Raw genomic sequence first — 22,622 nt, 5'->3', positions numbered from 1 at the left:
TACTGAACAGTAGAGCATCATTTATACTTTAAAATTTGTATAACGTATTAATGCTAATATTAAATTTATTTTTAAAAAAATCATTTATAGAATTGAGACTATATTTATTAGGGGGATAATAGTCTTAATCATTTCTATTTTCTGTAACTGTAGTTTTCATAAAATTTTACTTTAGCTCTATATTTTGAGAAGAAAGTAGTAGTGATGGTTATTAGATAATAATTAGATGGTTATTAGTTTTATTATCATTATTTTTTTGATATTATATATTAGTTTATATAATTTAAAATACATAAAAGGCACTTATAATAATTTATAACTGTAAAATTGAATTTGGATTATGAAAGTCTTAACTTGGTCAATAATATGCTGCTGTTGAATTGCAACAGTTACTCATGACTGTTAGTTCAAGTTTAACCTATCTTAAGTGCTTATTTTGAAAATGGCACAAAACGTCAATATGGAAAAATGCCACAGTTTTGAAAAAATAAAAATTACTTATTTCAATGCTGCATTATCTAGACTCATAAAAATTTGCTAAAATAAGAATTAGACATTGATTTTAATAATTTTAATTTAAGTTAAAAAAAATTGCCAAATTGGCAATTTTTAAAAGAATTTAGTAACTTTTAAAATATTTTAAGTTATTTGTTCATTCTGAAGCCTGAGTGATTATTCTCGTTAAAATGGCATCTATGGTTTAAAATTGTAGTTTTGCTTCAAGTGTAAGGCACTTAATCTATGGCTTTTTTTATTTTCCTTAGCAAAATAGTTTATAAAAACTATATTAAAGAAGAAAAAGTAACACGTTAAATATTTACAGGAACATTTTGATTACAGGTGCTTGGTTAAACCCAAGTTTTTAAACATAAATTGAGTTACGTTCTAGTTAAATATTTTTATAAGTTATTATCTTTGATTGTAACAGAAAATATTAAATCAAAATTAATAGAAATGTTGCGAAGTTAAAGTGGAAAGGCTTGCATCTTTTTTTTTATTTTTGTCCCATAAAGATTTTATGAAAATTCTCTGTGCTTTTTTCTGGGCATATTTAAAGTGGTATATGATATAATATTAAAAATATTTTAAATTTAATATCATATTAAAAAAACTTTTTTTGAATTTAAATATTAGTTTTTCTAAATTTTACTCAGCATGAAATATTTCTTAACTTTTTGTAAAGTGATTTTACTTCCGAAAGGTGCTTGCTTTCAATTATAGTGCCTATCTTATGTTTTAGTTTTCTATTAGGTATTATTTTAGGCAGTTTAGAATTTTATAAAGTAGTGCATATTTTATATTTTAAATAATTGCCTTTTTGTAAATAAAATTATGATTTTCTAATAAAGATTGTTTTCAACATCGCACCAAAGGAAAGTCCTGTATAGTCTTTTTCAGCAGATAGTTATTTTGCTTGTATAAACAATAAAGGAATTTAAAACGTTTTACTATAATGTAAAAATATTTGCTGTAATAATCATGGTAAAATTTTAATTTAAAATTGTCTTTAGATTTACTAATCGGGTTTAATGTTTGAAAAAACTGGTAAATCTAACACAGCTCCCTTAAATGCATCGCATTATACAACAACAGTGTTGATTCAGTGTATTTTGTCAAATAGTTGTAAGTAAATCATCTTGTCTTGATAAATTGTGACTTGGAATTGATGTCAATGTAACTTAACAGAATCTGCACTCACTTGTGATCTTTGTAACTTAAATGTGCTGTGTGTATGCTGTTGTTTGAGATGTTTATACTTTTCATCCTTGAAAGTGATTTTCTTTTTGTAAATGATTAGAATATGCGTGCCTTATAGAATTAGTCTAAAAATTAATTGACCAGGGCTTTTAACGGCATTCACATTTGTAGTGAAAAATGTCGTTCTCATGCTTTATAATCATCTTAGTCGATAATGTTATACTCATCGATTAGCTATCATTATAAACATACCAGGACTCCCAAGAATGACTTGGAGTAATAAAAAAAAAAAATAGAAGCAGATTAAATAAATAGAATCTGAGTGCGGTATGCTGCACCTTGCTTGGGATTGTCAGTAGATTTAAAACTTAGTAACAAAGTTCATCGACAGATGGCGCTCCTGACTAGGAAAAAAACTGTAAATCAGTTTTTCCTGCTGCATGTCAGACCATTATACTTTACATGTTTGCAGAGGTATCTGTTAATTTTGTCTTCAAACTGCACAACATTCTTATTGCAAATATTTATTCCTTTAAAAATAATTTTTAATGTTTTTTATAGTTAGCAGATTAAATTATCTGTTGACAATCTTTGACATTATTTCTCTGTCAAATTAGCTGAATATTCAATATATTGCAGTTCAAAACATTCTGTGCAGAAGTTCTCATTGACACAAAGTCCAAAAATTGGCAAATTCCGAGATACACACCTCAAACAATAATAGTCATTCTCAATTCTCTAACACTATCAAAACATTATCATTAACCAATGTGCATTACTTGGAGGTTGTCGGATCAGATTTTGCATGTTTTAGTCCTTATACGGGCTGTTTTTTAACAAAAAAATACTTGGATACAAATATATTTAATTACCGATAAATAACTAGACACGAATTATTTTAATATTGCATACATTCTGTTAGGGAGGTTGATTTGCTGCATCATAGATACATTTTCTTAATGTTGTCTTAATTGTTTGTGTATTAATCACTATATAACACTTAGTGTCAATGAGAACTTTTGCTCCGAATGTTTTGCAATACAACATATTAAATTTTCAACTAATCTGGCCGTGAATTAATTGTTATAAGATTTGTGCAGGGATTTTTTGGTGGAAAAAATTTCTGGCCAAGTTAATAATATGTAGTAAGTGATACATTATAATGTTTTTCAGAGCGCAGGCATTTTCGGGATACCCCATTCATTTTTCTCTTGATAGTAAGCTTTAATTAGCGAGATTGTTTTATTGAAACTAATTAAAATATAAGTAATTTAGTTGTATTTTTATTTAAAATTACATTGCTTATTTAAGTGGTTTGATTTCCTAAATTTTTTAAGGTTAATGATTTTAATAGGGCTTGTAGAATTTTTATTAATTGGTTGGTTAAGGTACCATCATAATTAGGCTGGATTATGGTGCTTTAAAAAAGTATGTAGTTTGTGAAGCTTATTTACAAACTATATAAATTTGTATTTTTCTTAAATTAGTTATTCATGAAAAAATCTGGATTCTTAAATTTGAATCTCGTTGAATTTGAACATTGGTAAATGAGGCTAAGCAGTTTTACTGTAAGGCAGCTTTCAGATCTTGTATTAAAAATCACAGTAGATCCAGATTCTGTATGACTAAAGAAAACTATTTATAATTTTATTTCTACTTTTTTACTTTCTTTAATCACCTTCGTACATTCATTATTATTTGTGTACAACAGAATTTAATCTCTGTGATACACATCAGTATGTTTTCCTGGACAAGGATTTAAAAAATTGTTAGAGCCTAATATTTCCCCAGAATACAGTTTTTTTTAGAAAATAACATTTTCAAAATATTTTTAGGAAGTAAAGTTTGTATTTTGTTTAACTTTTTTCTTTAACAAAGAAAAAAAAATCATTTGATTTCACACAATTCTTAAATAAGATGTGTTAAAAATAATAGAAATCAAAATGTATTGCAATAGTAATACATTATAATTACAATTTGTAAAGAGACACATTTGTTTACCTTAACGTTTTGTAGCAATTCTTTTTATTTAATTAGACCAAAGTTCGCGAAATTGGACTTGTTCCACACTCCTGGTTTTGGATATATCTGTTGTTCTAGCCATTAGTCAAAGATTAAATGAAAAATAAAATTAAAAAACCTTAGTTTTCTAGTGCAGTCATGAGATATTTAATAAAAATTTATTCTCAATATTTTTAAATAGCAAAAGGGTAATAAATTAAATAGTCTTTGACAATTTTAATATTTATTTCAATAGTTAGGCAACAAATGTTGTATACATGAAAATATGTGAAACAGTTAAGAAAAAGTTTGAACTTGTATTATCATTTGAATATTTTCTTTACTGAAGATTGATAAATTAAAACTTTTAGTGCTGTAAAATTGCTCAATCTCACTGCTACTTCAGCAAAAATGTGTACTTATTAATAGTGTGTGTAAATAAGTTAGGTTCACTTATTTTTGTTAGTACCTTATTGAAAACAATCATATCACATTAAAAATAATTAGTTAATAATTATAAGCAGGGTACAGGAAAGAAACATTTTGTCTTTCGACCTTTGTTCCTCAGAGCAGCATTGGCCCAATGGTTAGGGCACTGAGCTATCAGTTTGAAGGACTGGGGTTCTGTTCCTTGTGATGGCTTGAATTTTACCCAGCTTAGATCAATGGGTGCTTGTTTACTGGAATGAATAATTGCTCCAGAGTGAATAGTATCATTTTCTTTAAAAAAAATGGATTTAAGCAATTAGATTACCTATCTCCTACTTAATTACAAATATCCTTATTTTGGTGAAATAATATCTGTCCTCCTTTTGTATCAGGAAATGAATCTGCCATTGTTGTCAGTTTTTATTTAACACAACTGTCGTACCATTAAGGTAAATTAACTGATGTAACCGTTAATCTTCCTTATAATAATCTGTCCTGTTATTATAAGAACTCTTTCTAACTAAAATTGCCTATTGCTATGGAAATAAGAATAATTAGATTTCTAAAGGAATTGTGGATGAAAAGAAAATTACATGGATACTGTATCTAGTTGGTAAATTTATAAACTGCAAAATTTATTTGTTTTTTTTATGCTGCTTTTAAAACTGATAGCAAACTAAGCGTTATAGCTGATATTTGGAATCCCTATTGAAATTTAAAATAACAACTTATAGCAAATAATATGCTGTTTTTAAAACTGTTGGGTTTCCAGGGGTGATTGTGGGTCCAACTCAAAAATCCTGAAATTTTCTTGAGTAAAATCATTGAAAAAATTAATATCTTTATAAATAAATTTAAATCATTGAAATTTTCAAAACATGATATTCTAAATGAATTATATGNTTTCCAGGGGTGATTGTGGGTCCAACTCAAAAATCCTGAAATTTTCTTGAGTAAAATCATTGAAAAAATTTATATTTTTATAAATAAATTTAAATCATTGAAACATGATATTCTAAATGAATTACATGCAGCATAATGTAAATGAAAAATTATGAGTAAGTTTACTTTTATCTCTAATCACATTTATTATTCTACCAGGAAAAATATTTACAAATGAAAGAGATGCCAAGTATAAATTCTAGTTCTAATATTTTTATATATATATGTGACCGATAATTTCTTGAAACATCTGGACTTTGGATTTCCGGAATTGCGGTTAGCGAAAAATACGGATTTTTTCCGGAGCACAATCATCCTTGGGTTTCTTAGTTATTCATGATGACGATTAAGTTTTAACTATTTTTGGCTATGGTGCAAAACGTATAGATGAATAAAAACTATTTTGTGAAAATGCAAAGCAGTTACCCTAATGCTACATTTAAACAAAAAATTAATATTTCCAATAGTTATTTGCCTATTCCAAAGTCTAGTCTATAACATTCAGCTAGAAAATGTGTAATGTTAAAAACTAAAGCTTTGCTTTTTTTCTTTTAATTTTTTCCACCATCCTATTCAGAACTGAAATCACACCAGTTAGGGAGAGTTCTTGTGATCCGTAATTTCAACAATCTGTTAACTACTAAATTGAAACAAAATCAAAATTAAGCCCTGGTTCTCTACATTACAACATTCTGCATACAAGTTGCATTGTATGTAATTTTATAAGACTTACACGTGTTGTGATTTTTAATTTTATCATTGTATCACATTTTCTTCGATATTGTTTACCAGTGATTGTGATACTTGATTTTTGTTAGTGTTATAGATAGTTTTTTGTAAATAATCTGGAACAAAGTATTTTGATTTTATCCTTTTGTTTCAAATTGTTATACATGAGATTTAGTTATATCTATTGTAAATATTTTAAAAATAGAAACTATATATTTTGTGTATTATTTTAAGTTTATTTTTGAATGTTAATGAAAACAGTAAAATTAAAAAAAAAAATGTTCACACTTCTAAGTTTTCTTCTTGGATATAAAATTTTTTTCACAGATCCCAGACAAACAAATTTAAATGTATAGTCTGATACAATTATTAAGCCTCACCAACACTATTTGAGAAAATACTAACTAAAAGGTGTCCAATTGACTGAGTTTTAATTCCGTTGAAGGCTAACTTGTCTATTCGTACCCAAACGTTAACTGATGACAGTTAGTTCGTGATTGCAATGCTAAGTTAACTCGTCATCAGTGTTTAAGCATGAAAATTTTACTTGTGTTTGGATCTTACGTTCTTGGATGGTTCAAGGAGGTGACCTCATATTTGTGCAGATATTTTAAGTTACACAAAATCCATATTTTCTCTGAATTAAGAAGCATCTTTTTTTTCTGACAGATTCGGATTTCTGATCTCCAAAACATAGGAGCTGGCTGCAATCTGGAGATTCCCCTTAATGTTATTTTTTGCATATTTCGCCACGAGTCTATAACTAATCAAAATATTCTTTTTGTGCAAATTCGTTTATCCAAAGATAATTTCAAGCAAAAAATACTTTTGGTAAATATTTACTGGTCAAAAAATTTGAATTTTAGATATACAGTTTTTTGCATTGTTTTACAAGGCTTGTTGTAGGCTAGCCTATTTCAATCAAATTGTTTTACAATTTGATTGAAATAGGCTAGTTCCTGAGAAATTGAATTTCAAAGAAGTCAGATTTCTCAGGAACTATACCTCAAATTTTGTACTTTGCCATGCAAAATAACAAACTTCAAAAAATAATGGAAAATATTTTCTTTAAAATTATAAAATTAATGTTTATGAAAAGTTATATTTTATGTGGCTATCCATACATATTTTGAGGGTCGGAAATCTGTGTCCTTAAATAAAAATGTATGTTTATTTATAGTAAATAAGTTTTAGCCCGATTTCGTAATTTAAAATATTAGCATATTCGAAGTCACCCCCTTGAATGTGAAGATCTGATCATTAGATCAAAAGTTATTGAGGGTGGGTTTTTTATACACTGTACCTAAAACTTCATTGGAGTTATTACTAATGTAAAAGTTTCTCTTCAGAATTAAGACAAGAATTCCTATCGGTCTAAAGTTAAAACCAACAAAAAATATTTTACAAGAAACAATTATAGGAAAACAACTTTATTTACAATCACAAGTTTGAACAAAAATAACTGTACACCCACATGTTTAGTACAATTAAAAATATGCTAATCATTAAGTAAATGGTTATAAAGAGAAAAGCCTACTGTTTGGCATCTCCCATCAAGTAGTGTCAGATTCACAATATTCTTCATATCAATTTAAAACTATCATTGCACCTGAAATTATTTGCCTATAAATATATGTAATTGAGTTTTCTGATATTGGAACACGAATTAAGGAAGAAATTGGAAGTTAACTATATTAATCGGAAGATCATAGTAAAATAGGTGTATCGGAGAAGGCTGACTTTATTTCTAAGACACATGTATAATAAACTACCTTAAATTCAATCACTAAACCTTTGAAAAGTTTTCAGAAATTATTGGAAATTAACATTTTAAATTTTGTAATAACAATTTAGAAATTAAGTAAAAAAGCTACTTAATGCTGGAACGGTATTCTATACACAGACTAATAATTCTTATACCCTAAATCGATTTTTAAAATCAAATTGACATATTCAAGAATTCAGCAAGTATTTTGAACACAGAATAACAAATTCATTTAAATTATATATATATCTTTTTAAAGAAAATTAAAAGCTATAAACTACACAAACCAAATGAGAAAAGTTATAGGTTAGCTTATTCAGGGGAATTAAGTAGCTTCTTAGTGACTGAAAAAAATTAGTTTATTTGCTGTTACAGAACTGAGATTTAGTCTTTAATTTTGAAACTTGGCTGTACACAAATTCAGCTCTACTATGTTACTTATAAACTTTCGTTCAGTTAAATAAAAATCCTGCTACACTGGCTTCCAAAGGGGTTTTAACTATCATAATAAAATGACCCAACACCCAATCTCACCCCACCCTTCACACAATACTGTACATAAATCATCTGTATATAGAATCTTTAGTAACAAGTATTACGGTAATCAATTCTCAGACTTAGTATTATGATTTTTTTTAATATTACAGCTGTATATCAGCTCGAGTTATTTATTTTTGGTTACTTTCTCTTTTATTAGAGCTCCAGTGTTCTATCTCCTTTTATGGCTTGATACCCACTAAGTTTAAGATCAAATTGTCTGGCCAGTGTGCTGACCACATTACTGCAATCATGCTGTAGATCTCGAAATTGTGAAGCCATGACTTCAGTTATTTTTTTGGTTAACAATTGGCTAGAGTCTGCCATTATCAAAGATAAGTTACATGAGCTGGAAGCCAGTGTCAATATTTAAATTAGGACTCCAACTGTTTACAAATAGAGTTTGTAGTTTTTTTTTTTAGAATAATTATTTCATAAAAATGAAACTATACCTCCCTAGTATCAAAGTTGCAATAAAAATCATCTAATATTGGAATAAATTTGATTGAATTTATTACTAAAAGTTTAGATAAAAACATTCATCACATTTAATTAGAGGAAAACCTAAAACTGAAATAGTAATTTTAATAAACTAAGAATGTATAAAAATGTTATACATTGTTTATCAAGAAATTAACAAAATATAATGTATTGCATTTAAAAAAATTGTGATTTAACCAAAAAGTAATGCTAAAACAAAACAATGGTACAACAAAAAAGTATTGACATACTTTCTCAGTTTGTATAACAAGCTCTTGCAAAAGAAAAGCGATGGCGATAACAAAAAAATTAAGTTCAAATGTCGCAGTCAATTTCAGAGATTGACTGACGAGTTCAACAAAAGAGATGGTTTCAATGAATCCTATTTCTACTCGTGATTTGGCATCTGGTAATGATGATTGACCAACAGTTGAAGTGACTTTTACTGGTACAACTGAAGGCAACTTGTAATAATAAATGATGAGAAAAAGGAAATAAAAATGAACTGACTGGATATTAATGACTAACAATGTAGATTTCCTTGGTCAACAAAGCAATCTTAAAAGAAGACTTCATTAGAGAAAATTTAAAATAAGCTAGTGTTGAAATATCAGTTCAGTCATTATTTGTCACTGACAGGAGTTACTAACATGTAAGTCAAAGTCATCACTCACATGAACCATGGGAACATGTAAGTCGTCGATAAGAGGGGAAGATTTCATATCACACATGGCTAACTCTTTCATTTTCCATTCCCAATCTAGTTTTTGTACTGCATGCAAAGATTCAGCTTCATTATGATGCCGTAGCAACATTGCCTCCTGAAAGAACATAAGTTTTTCAAGTTCTTACTTTTTACAAATATTAAAGTTTAAAAAAAAACCATGCAATGTTATAGATCAGAAGTGTGAAAAATATCTGCTTAACATAGTTAAATAATAAAAAGTATTTTGTTCTCATAACATTATGGAAATTACAATTTTGGTGATTTGTTTCAATCACAAAATTTAAAACAGCAGAAAGTTTCAAAAAGACATTCCTTTTTTATTGAAAAAAAGTTTCTGTCTCTAATTTTAAATTAAATAAAGACCTTTGTACTTAAAAAACATTCAGTAAAAAAAAAGCAATTAATATATGGAAGACTTCCCCTTGGCAGAATCGCAGTGACATTGTAGCAGAACTTTACAAAGTTCTAGCAGAAAGATTTTTCTTTCGAAAAGTAAAAAATTTTAGTTTTCTTTTCCACAGAAATTGTCATGCTGTGTTTAAATAATCACTTTTTGATGCGCTAAATTTATGCTGATAGCATCGTAAATTGATGGAATTTTTTTATTTAATTTTCGACAGTTACTGATATCAGGGGTGATTGTGACCCCAAGTCAAAATTCCAGAAAACTTCTTAAAATAAAAAAAGTTTAAATTGAAAAAAATTTAAACAAGGTTTTTTACCTTTTTCTCAGTATTTCTTACTTTACTTAAAATGTATTTCAAATTTTACACATACCTATACAATTTACACATTCCTATGATGACGTGAAGAAGTAATTAAAATTTACAAATATGTCTTTCTTTCTTGAGTTTATGATTATAAAAACTATATACTGATAAAAAAAATGAATATTAATCATGAATATAAGCTTATAAAGTATCTCTCTGGCTCTCCCTTACAAACAAATAATTATATACAAATATTTTTTAAGTTCCACCTTTGAAAACTTGATTTCCGGAAACTTCCGGATCACTGTTAGCAAAAATTCCGGAAATCAGGATTTTTTCCGGAGCACAATCAGCCCTGCTGATATTAATTTTCACATGGTTTTTAAATATTCCGATATATTTCAAACGATACGGACAATTCGAATTGTGCATTTGAGTACTTATTTTTTAAGGCTATGATTATATCGAAATTTTGGCAGTTGTTGCCATTGATTTCTCCATAGTTTTAAAATCCGATATTTTTTATGCTATATTTATTACAACAACCTAATCTCGAAAAGTAGCATGCATTTGAGAAATCTCTTTTTGAGGAGTCCGATTCACGTGATTTCGTTGTCTTTCTTTTTTTTTTCCTTCGGATTTCATGATTTGCATTTTTTATTGTAATGATTAATTGCGAAGAAGGAAATAAATAGTGAGTTTTCCCCCAACAAAAAGCATGAATATTACTCATAATATAAGAATAAATTTTTTTTTTCTTGTTTAATTAAAAATTATAATAGTTTTTTGTTGTTGCTGTAAACACAGCGCTTTTGTTATTTTAAATTAGTAATGTATAGGTTTTGTTATTATTAAAAGTATCTTGCAGAAAGAGATTAGTGCTAGAGTTTTGTCGCAGATAGCTAAAAAAAATTCTGCCACAGGGGAAGACTTATGATGATTGGTTAAGAAATGAAATTGTAAAAAATTATTTTATTCAAGTAGTACATTGGACTAAAGCTACACAACGGTCTGGGAAATAGCCCTGACGGTGACCCAAAGGCAAGCCATCACAATTTTGATCATCTGCAAAAGCGATGGCTCTCTTGTTTTGGTAGCTCAACTCCTTAACGCCAAGTCATGCGCTTAATGGCATAAAAATTTAACGAGGACCAATAACACATACATTTAGTCTTTTCACTGACGATCAAAGTGATCATTCACCTGCTCACTGACTACTGAAAGTGATGCTTTATAACAAAAGGAACATTAGAAAAAAAAAACATGTAATTGAAACTTTTGTTGTTCACATATTCAATTTTAAAAATAGATTGAGGCTTTTAGAAATTTTTTTTTGTTATATTAGTTACTGGAATGAAAAAATAATTAAAATACACACAGTTCAAATGTAAAGCAACACACATTAAAAAAAATAAGACTTAATTGAAGTTAATTACGGATAAAATAATATATATTTCTTAATCATCCTATCATTATTTATCTTGTTACTTTGTCACTAAAATTTAAAAAAAAGATGGAAGCTTGTTAAAAGACTAACAACTTTAGAATCGGATACAAACCAAAATAGAAAAAAAAATCTAATTAATAAGGGAATTAAATAAAAAAAAATTTTTATACACATTTAATGAAGATCCTAGTAAAAACAAACTCATATGAGAAACTCACAACACTGAAATACAGTATTTTATTTATTTATATATATATATATTTTCGAGTTGGAAGTTGGTAATTATGAAAAATTGCTGAAATGACTTAACACATACTGATAATTCTTAAATTGCTTTAAGAGCGAAGCATTTTTTTTATTGAAATAAAGAAAACCTGTAATTTTTTCATGCACGAGAAAGAAAAATGACATAAGAGTGTTTTACTTCACACGAACCTTTATTTTCTCCCACTTATCATCTACGTCTTGCAACCATGATAAGAAGAGCCGCCCATTGTATCGAGACCTCACATTTTTATCTTTATCATCCTGTACACAAAATTGGAGTATTAATAAAACACTAATATTGAAAGATATAATTGAATACAAGACAAAATAGATTTAAAAGAAATAGTAATGAAAAATTTTTTAAGGGTGGCAGCCTAAAAAGATGCTCTTGGAACAAATAGAAATTATCTTATACAGATACCTTAATATTTATGCATACTACTTATGGAATGATTCATATTTTAATGAAAAAATAATGTCTTTAATTTAATGGATAGTCAAAAATATTAGTACAAATTTATTAACAATTTTTTATAAGGATAGATAGTTTTTACCACATTTTTAAGTAAATATTACATTTGATGTAATGTCACTTATTCATTACATAACTAATAAAATTTTCATGTAGTAACCTTACAACCACCTGGGATGGATTGATAATTTTATAGAACTCAAATCGCCTAAAATTAATCAAGAGTTTGGAATGGTTTAACTGTAAATAATTGTGAACAACAACCAAATTCATGTGCAATTACTTTACTTATCACTTTAGTTAAAAAGGTAAAAGAGATATGAAAAATTCTTTGATGTATCTATTTCAATTTAAAATTTTTTGCCAATGAAATGTAAATTAAGGAGAAAAATAACCACAAGAAAATTGGGAATATAAATGTTCAACTTGAACCTATTATAGAAATTCACCACATATAACTTAATTTGTTATTTAAAACAACTTACTACAAACCAGCAAATAGATTTATAACTACATTTGAAAATAGCGTAACAATTAAATATATAAGAATAGAATATTGATATTTAAATAAATTAATTAAAAAACAGGTTTTACTAATTTTTATAATTTAGATTAAACTTGCAAATATAACAAAAATAATTAAATTAAAGCAATGTTTATAGAATTTTAAAAAATTATACGAAAAGTTTTTTTAAGCATCAACATTTAACTGAAATTGCAATAAAAGTTGTTTTCAAATTAAACCCCTTCAAATTATGAAGCTACACAAGAGGCATTTAAGGAAAAACAAACTTTATATGATTAAAAATAGGATTTGAATAATATAAAATTACTTCTAAAACATTGCAATATTAATAACAGAATTTTCAATCAGTATTGATATAAATCAATGATTTAAATGAAAAAAAAAATTACTGTTAGCTACATTAATTCTTTACTGTTAGCTACATCTAAGAGTGCATACTATTGCAATATATCAAGAATAAATAACAAATTATTAACGTAAAAAAAAAAAAAAAAAATTAATAATTTGGAATTTTACAAATTGTAGATTAAATTTTTTACAGGAACATTAAATCAGCAAAATTTTATGTAGAAAATAATTACCTCTAAAACATTGTAAATTTCTTCATCTTTTAAAATACTACACACAGATAAAGGAACTGTTTGATTAACCATTGCACGAGCAGCACGGCCATGAACCCTTAAAACTTCTTGCTCTGCTGAGAGAACCAGTTTTTCCTAAAAAATATGTAACTTCTTAAGAAAACATACACATTTCATGCCATTAGTGATAAATTAATATAATCTGTGGAGGGAAATTTTCCAGAAAATGTGCAATAAAATTTCATGCACATTGTACTAATAATAGCTTACTGTTTTTTTAGTAATGATATACTTATAATAGCTGACTGTGTTTTAACAATAGAATAATATTAGCAGGAATAAAAATGAATAAAAAATAATAATAAATTATAATAGTAACTGGAATTAACATTAATTATTATTTTGATTAACATATTCAGCAATTTCACTAAGTTTTCTGATTCTTATGTTAATTGATTTTAAATGACATTACCTATAGAATTTTAAATTGGAATCATGAAGAGACAATATAAAAGTTTCATATCCTATTTAAAATTATGAGTTTAAACAAAAATTAATGATAATAAAATATTAAATTTCAAATGCAACTAAACCAGTTTATAAAAATAAATTTTTGAACAACCCCTAATTTATATTTATGATTAATGAAACATATTTTTATAAAAATAAAAATTCTTTTATTTTATAAAAATATGAACATTAATCTAGTATAGTTTTTTAAAAAAAAATTAAAATATGAACTTCTCTTTCTTTTTTATTATACATTATTGAATTTGTTGAGTTAGTAGTTTAAAGCATGAAAATAGTGAATGAATATCTAATTAGAATTAATTCAAAAAAATATTTTTTCATAAAAAAAACATACTTTTTTTAAAAAAAATTTCCCTTATATAAATTATTGATTTAGCTCATATAAATTTTTGTGCAAATTGAGAGCATTAAAAATTGAGAGCTCAAATTTTCAATTCAAAATTCTAAAGAAAAAAAGAATTGTGTTCAAAAGCTCATGAGGGCTGCAGATTGCCAACCCAATTTATGTTAATAAACATTGCTAGGAGTACAGAAAAGTCTCCAATAGTCTCTTTTCCCTGAAAATAGTTGCTTTTTTAGCCTTTCAGGCAAAAAAAGTTGACATAATTGCCTCAGGGTGAAAATTTACATTCTAGTTGTCTGAGGCAATCCCGGATATTGTATTCTATAAAACCAACACAACTTGAACAATATGTAATTAAAATTTCAAGACATAAATGAGAATAAAATGTATATAATTACATACCCTTTCTATTAAATGTTGCAATCTTAATTTATATCTTTCTTTTTCTTGTTCTACAAAAAGATCTTTTATTGTACCTTCTAAAGACTGGGGTGGAGATATCTGTAAAATTAATTTATGGTGATTGTTTAAATTTATGAAATAAATATCAAAAAATTTATCTCATTAGATTTTACCATTGGTACAGATAAGCGACTAGCAGGATTTCCTTCCAAGACATATGAGCACCTATTTATAAGATAATCCTTATAACCTTGAGGAGGTTTAGGATGGACAATAAACATTCCTTTTCGTCGTTTGTCAACCTATAGAAAAAGTTGAGCATTAAAACAAACTTTAGAGTAATAATATTAACAGGGAGGGGGGGGCACTCTCCATTAAAAAAAAAACTAAAATTTTTAGATTTCCAGAGCAAAATTCTAAAATTGATCACAGATTTCCATGATTTTAATCAAAATTTTAAAATTCATGCATAAATTATAAAAGTAGAAAATGTTTTTAACAATAAAATTGTTCTTTCAATTGCAATTTATTTATTGTTAAACTGTAAAAGTTTCTTAAGTTTAAGAAAAAAATAAAATTTATAATTTGTTTTAATAGATTTATTATTAATTCATTTAAAAGCTCTAAACATTAATTGATAATCAAAACTTTCTCATCTTAATGAACAAAAAATTTCATGCAGTATGAACTGTGTGTGTAATCATTATTAATTAAAATACTACAGAAATTAATTATGGGATTATTAAAGTTATTAATTAGTAATTAATTAATTATGGGATTCTTAGGATTATTATTATTATCCTAAGAATTTTAGTCACTTTAAAATTCAATGATAATCCCAGTTTCCAGCCACTTTGTATTAAACATATTAATTTTTTTTTAAAAAAATGCAGATTGTGTGATAAATTTTTTTTCCTTCCAATTACAATAATATAATGAAAAAGATAATGTAGTGTTAGAAAAAATATAATGTAATAAATTCTGATTTTAAACAACACTCTCAAAGCAGAAATTTAGCAGATACTATAAAAAAATATATTACTGAATTGTGATTTAAATTATTAGCAACGAAATTAACAGGGTGCATTGACAACATTTTCAACAGAATTAAATAAAAATGTTTACTTAACAAAAACTTATACAAGATTATAAAAACTTTTTAAAATGTCCCAATGGAAAAGCACCTATAAGGGATTTAGAAAAGAAAAATTAAAAATAAGACTCTTAAAGGACTTAAAAAATTTTGTGCCCCTGATTAATAATTTCTTTTGAAGAATTCCATAGCATTAATCTTTTAAAAAATTTTCTTAAGCATTACAGGTTAGATAAAAACTAAAATAGCTTACATTAAACTGCTTGTAGACTTTTCTCTAGCGAAAAATATTTTTATAATAAACTTATCTTTATAGGCATAACAAAAAGAATAAATGGATGAAAAATTAGAAAAACAATTTATAAAAATAGAGTATCATAAGCGGGGAAAATTAATTTCTGTTTAATAATGCATACCTGCTTCCTAATATTTAAAAACATTTGATAAGAGTTCAGTTGCTGATATTGCTGTTGGGAATCCTCTCCACTTGAAGATGCCGCAGAAGATGGATTTTGTGAGCCACCTTCGTTACCACCCTCCCTAGCTCGCAATTTTCTCTTTCTTGGGTGAACATCAGTTTGAATTTGTAGCTGATCTTCATTAGAACTTTCACCCGATCCTTCAGTTTTTGTAGTGCTAGAAGTAACTACATTAGAATTAGTTGCTTCAGTGCTGCTACAAGGAGCAGGGTTACTGTTACTGCCATTATTGTTGTTACCATTATTACTACTACTGTTGCTGCTGCTACTACCACTACTAGTATTACCATTACCTGAGCCTGACATTGCAGCCTGCATGCGCTGGCTGCTACGAGTCACACGCTGGAATCTTTCTTCAGGGGGATGATTTTCTTCCTTAGATTTACTTGGAGTTTCTGATTTGACCATTTCTTTATTTGCTTCCGAGCAAAAAGATCCAGTCACAGGCTCAGAGGTAGTGTCCATAGTTTCAGCGCAAGTCGTATTAACAACATACGGCAACGAATGTTTGGAAGATGAAACCTTATTTCTTTCCCGAGTTTCCAGCTCCAGAGAGCCAGAACCAGGTGGAATGACAATTTTTAAAGGAGGAACTTTGGGTGAATGAGGTCCAATGGCAGCTGCGGCAGCATTATTACCAGTTTCTAAATTGATTTCAGTTGCATGAGCTTCGGCATCGCTAGGATTACTCTCAGTATCTGAACTGGACATACTGCCCCTCTTGCGTGCCTTTGGGCTTCGCTGTTCACCATGACCATCTGCTTGGGAAGTTTTGCTTGAAGGGGATTTATGCCCCTTACCAGTACTATGTTTGCTTTGATTACTATCGTTGCTTTTCCTCCTCTTTCGCCTGTTCTCTTCTTTCTCAATATCACTCACACAATCCCTATCTTTATTAGAGTCATTAGATGTACGCCCACCATTAACTTTAGATGCTACACTTTCAGACGTGTCCATCTTTTCAGGAGATGCAGACTTTTCAGATCCTTCAGGCTCCTCACTTTTCTTAGTCTCTTTTTCGGCCACTTCGACTTCTTTTCCACTTGTGCTACTCACGGCTTCACACTTAACAGTAGCTAATGGCCCTTCACTTTCGGAAGGCACACTTTGTGTAGATGAAACAGTTGCGTCGTCTTTGCGAAAATCGTAAACATCACCTTTTGTTTCCATTGTGACACAATAAGAGGGATATTTAGGCTGAGATGAGCTAATGTCATTAACCTTGGCACTGCTTGAGCTTTTGTCATCCCTCGATCGGATAGACTGAAATCGAAGAGTCAATCTCGGAGAGGTGGGTTTATCTGCACCTAGAACAAAGAGGTCTATAGTCTTTCAAACATAAATTTACATCACATAATCATTATACTTAAATCTACATTAATTAAAACTAAAACAAAAATTTTAATATTGGGCTATTCCATGAGACAGAAATTTCCAGGTTTTATAGAGAGATCTATAAAACCTTTCCAATGGAAAGGGTAGAAAATAAATTATACTTTAACAGAACAAAACATCTGTGAATTTCTATGCAGTAGATTTCGAATTTAGAAAAATATTCGAACTTCTGTTCTAAAACAATACAAAGTTAATTACTGTTGTGCAATTTAAGAAAAAAACAAATAACATAAGTGCTTTTCACTAGATTTTGAGGAAAAGGACTTACATCAGTTACATACAACAAAGACATTCAACAGTTTTCAAATTTAAGAACATATTTCTCTGAAAACGTTGCAGTTTAAGGGAAGGTTTTAATTTTTTTTTTTATTTCTTTACACATTAATAAAATACATAAAACTTTAACTACTTTAAGTTTCACAATGAAGTACTGAAAAAAAAATTTTTTTTCAACAACCAGTATTTTAATAATTCAGAAAAATATATATTTTATGACTGATACCAAGTATTGCAGGAACAATTATGTCTTAAATCAGAGAAACAATTATCTCCTTTATGGTGACACGATCTGCATGGTGTTATTAGTTAACTAATTTATTTTCATTGATTGAGTACCTAAACAAGGTTAAAATAATACAAATTTAGAAAAAATGAAAAATCTAACTCTCATGTGCACATTTCAACAATTTAAATTCAAATGCATTGCAAGTTAAATACAGTTAGGAAAAAATACTTCAAAATTCAGACTAAACTTACAAAACCTAGTGACTTTTTAATGTGTAAGTGTAGGAAAATTCAAATTTACCTTTATGTATTTGAGTATTCGGTGAATTTTTTCTCATGGTAAGGTCACATAAAGCTGAGGTAGGCCGGCAGGGTGACGTTTCGCTCTGCCCGTTTTCCACAGCCTCAGGTGATCTGAGGTAGTCTTTATGAGGTGAAGATACTCCTGAAGAAAAATAATAATTGAAAACAGAAATATTAATATAATTCTATTAATTTCAATAACATGTTTTTTAAATTGAATTTTATTTTTAAATTTAAAAAAACTGAATACAATTGTTTTCTGCCTATTGGAGACTAATTAATTATTATAAATAAAAAACTACTTGATCATTAAAACAAAAATATCAAAAGAAATGTTTGTAAGACAATGCATAAAATTTTTTTTTCATTCCATACATAAAAGTGATTAAAATATACAGGAGGCAAATTAATAAACTGTTACTCATTTATACCTACCGAGTGAAACTTCTTTACTGCTAATTTAGAAATTTTTTTCAAAATTCAAGTTTGCATTATGTTTTATTATTTAATGGGAGGGGGTGAACAAAATTTGCTTACTGCCAATATTTTTTATTTATTTATCTTTTGAAACAGCTTTTTCAAAACTAAACTTAATTTATGCTAAATTTTTTGAGGAATCTTGTGGAAATCAATATAAAATCTAGCCTAAACCAATTTTAAAAAAATCAAACGAAAAATGACTCTATAAGAATTTTGTATTAAGCGTACAATTTATTTTTTTCTCTCTCAGATTCTTAAACATGCATGGAACATACACTACTCACAAATATTTGTCAAATAATATTGTAAGGTACCTAGAACTCTTACCTTTAAAAGTAACAAGTGTTTAAGACGAATCAAAAATTAAAATACGAGAATTGAAACAAACTGCAACATTAAATAATTACTGAAAGGTGTACAATTTGAATAATGCTATCTAAAATGCTCATTGTGAAATGAGCTATAGATTTAAAAATTGATGCATTTGGGAATATACTTTACATTTAGAATGATAGGTTAAAGTCTGGAATGAATTCTACTCACCATTGTACTGTGGTCCTTCTGTCACAAAATATATTTTAATTTTTAACAGTTAAATAAATATGGTACACTGCTTTACATTTAAATATATATAGTGCACAGCCTTACAATTGCTAAGGAACAACTGATTTATGCAAAGTTCCAGACAGCCCACCAATAACCGTAAAATCAAGCTCCGAGGGCGTTATCAATGTAAAGGGCAGTGTATAAAAGCTCTTTATTTATTCGAAGCTCATGCTGTTAGGTGTTTAAGCAATATAGAGCAGGAGGTTGTTTAACTTATTTCTGTGAAATTAAAGGTGGTGTTGCAATAATTAAGTGCAAAATAAAAGCTAGATGTCATTTGAATGTCTATGAATGTGGATGAGCAGTTGGACAACTGGTAGCAAGTTAAAGTGCCACCACTGTGACCACAGTAATGGAAGAGCCGAAAAGTGTTATCTCGCAATTAAAAAAGGCCAATGAAGCTGGAAATGCTTCGCGAAAGCATGCCAGTGGTCGTGGTAGGAGCACCACACCTTAAAAGAATCGATATACATCCCCAGTGGCAAAAAGGAACCTATATGTCACTCCTAGTAAGATAGCTGCAGACCTTACAACCACTAACAATACACAGGTTTCTGCCAGGACAAACTCACGGCAATTAAATCAAGTTGGTAAGAATGCACGGAAGTCTGTTCATTGCATCTTGCTTTAACCATGCAATCGTCGAGAAAGATTACGCTGGTGTAAAGGAAGAATTGGTTGGGGTCACCAACAAAGGTTCAGAGCAATGTTCTATGAGGAACCCCTTTTACTGTGACAAGTTATTCTGGCCACCAGTTAGTGTGGCGAGAGAGGGGAACAGGTTAAGCACAATATATTCACGAAGGTGATTGGTGGGACCCAGACTTGCAGGTGTGGGTAGGCATAATACACAATGACAAAATAACTGAGAACATGTAGAGCTACAACTCACCGGTATTACAGAGAAATTTTTCTGGATCATGTTCGTTGTTTTAAAGCTGTAGTAGATATGTATGCAGTGGCCTGCATATTCCCTAGACCTGAATCTTAAACAGCCTGTCAAGGATGCCCTTGTCAGGCGTTTTTCACAAGGCACTATGTAAGAGCTGACAACAATCGTCAGAGGGGGGTGTGGGGGACAATATTCTTCATAGACAACCCTGATACTTTAGTGGACAGCATAAATAACAGATGCTAAACATGCTTTAGTGTCCGTAGTAATTATACATCTTACTGAGACACTCATAAATGCTTCATTCAGGCAAGAAGACCCATTTCTCATGGCTGTTTGGAAATTATCTTCAGGAGCATATTTTTAATTTTTGATGTGACAATATTCGTACCATTTTGCTTATAATAAATGCACATTGACTCCACAAAATATGTACTTAGTTTCATTTTTTCAATTAATATACATTAGTTATTCCAAAAAGTGTAACTGTTCCTTAGCAATTGTTAAGAAATGTAATTACGAAACAAATATTTGGGGGTATTGTGATGAAATTTCTAACCCAGAAAAAAATTAATTGGAATATTATCTCATGTGTACTAAAAGAATTCAAGATCATGTTAATGTATGAGATGTCTTGCGTAAGAGCTATTGTGCATTACGTCTCCTTTACTTTAATTTTCAATTCTAAAACTATCTTGTCCTTTTCAAACATGCCTGGACTGAAAACTTAGTCCAAATTCTGTTGTAATTATTTATCATCTACAGCATATATCTTGTCAATAAAATTATTGAAAAATTTATCAAAATTATTAATTTATTATAGAAAAAAAAAATAACAGTGTAAAGCTTTATGAAAATGGCATTAAAATTTTGTACAAAGATTTACGAATGATTTATTATATAATATTAGGGGATAAATTATTATTGAACTTCAATTGCCAAAGTTATAAAGAAGAAAAAAATAAAACTTATAAACCTTGTGATTTGTAATCTCGATTAGGTAAAGCAGCTTTTAACAGTTCAACAACTTTTTCAGATCTAGCAACATCAATAGGTGTTCTGTGATTAACATTTGCCTGGAGAGGGTTAGCACCATGTTTTAATAATAGCTTAACAATCTGAAAAAAAAAAATCAAATATAAAATGAAAAGATGTTTTAAATGGTAATGAATGTAAAATATTGCACATTAAGTAACATTAATTAAAATTCTAATAATAAGATTCCACAAGTGTTTGAAAACTACTAGTGCTTGGGATTTAATTATTTGGTACATTTTTATTTTATTTAAAATTAAAGCAGGTCCCAATTTAAAATATAAAATCCGTTTTTGTAAAGATGTACAAGAAAAGTAAATATTTTATTAGAAAAATAAAATTAAAATGCAATTATCAATTGATGTAGTAATTTGACAAAGAATTAAAACCAAATTTTCCATATCAGTTGACTTAGACAATTTTTTAAAATAGGTTATGCATTTTTGCATATGCACATATGTGATGCATATGCACATATGTGATGCATATGCACATATATGTAATGCTGTTCAATAATTTCAAGTATGCGAGAAAATGTTCAGAATAGGATAAAACAACTATCACTGAGAACTGAATAGTATGCATGTTACTTGAGCAAAAAAGTTAAAAAAGAGTAAAAATCATTAGGCCACTTTAACATAGTTTTAGATTAACAAATATTATGAAAACTATTATGTATCCATAAAAAATAATAATAATGGAAGTTTGAACAAAAAATTAAAAGATAAAGACTATCATAAATTCAAATAAAATAAAACAAATGAAAATATTACGGAACTAACTAACGGATATAACTGCAGTTAGTTTTCAAAGGCTCTCCATAATCCCATCTAACTCACTGTTTGGAAAATATGAGTAGGAAACAAGCACATCTGCTCTAAAAACAAGTTAACAACCAAAATCTTAAAGAATACAGACAGAGAATGACATAAAACACTTACATCTTCATGATCATTAATTGCCGCATCATGAAGAGGAGTATATTTATCTAATCCTAAAGCATTTACGTTTGCTCCAAAATCGATCAACAATTTTGCTACTTTATAATGTCCATGGTTGCAAGCTTCATGAAGAGCTGTCCAACCTAAAATTAAACACACATCTAAATTAATAATTTCTTTCTAAACTATGTTTATTGCACAATATATAATAATTTTTTGAACCAAACAAGCAAATACCAAACTCATACAAATCTATCAAGCTAAATACAGAAGTTGTCTAGGACTTAAGGAAAATTTTGTAAAACAT

General features: G+C 28.2%; 1 protein-coding gene across 1 annotated transcript in view; it reads right to left on the bottom strand.

The window, feature by feature from the left end:
• Positions 1-7,213: 7,213 nt before the first annotated feature.
• Positions 7,214-22,622, bottom strand: part of LOC107446396 (protein phosphatase 1 regulatory subunit 12A) — a 35,255-nt gene continuing 19,846 nt past the window's right edge. The window contains exons 5-13 of the mRNA XM_016061028.3: positions 22,316-22,458; positions 21,316-21,457; positions 18,360-18,503; positions 16,097-17,466; positions 14,761-14,889; positions 14,588-14,686; positions 13,312-13,446; positions 11,901-11,993; positions 7,214-9,402 (exon numbers count right to left, since the gene is read on the bottom strand). Coding sequence (XP_015916514.1) covers positions 9,211-9,402; positions 11,901-11,993; positions 13,312-13,446; positions 14,588-14,686; positions 14,761-14,889; positions 16,097-17,466; positions 18,360-18,503; positions 21,316-21,457; positions 22,316-22,458 — 2,447 coding nt within the window. The 3' untranslated portion in view covers positions 7,214-9,210. The remainder of the gene's footprint in view (positions 9,403-11,900; positions 11,994-13,311; positions 13,447-14,587; positions 14,687-14,760; positions 14,890-16,096; positions 17,467-18,359; positions 18,504-21,315; positions 21,458-22,315; positions 22,459-22,622) is intronic.

This window comes from Parasteatoda tepidariorum, chromosome 10 (genome assembly GCF_043381705.1).
Source record: "Parasteatoda tepidariorum isolate YZ-2023 chromosome 10, CAS_Ptep_4.0, whole genome shotgun sequence".
Lineage (NCBI taxonomy): Eukaryota > Metazoa > Arthropoda > Arachnida > Araneae > Theridiidae > Parasteatoda > Parasteatoda tepidariorum.
The sequence above is the reverse complement of the archived record's forward strand: the minus strand, read 5'-3'. Positions and strand labels throughout refer to the sequence as shown.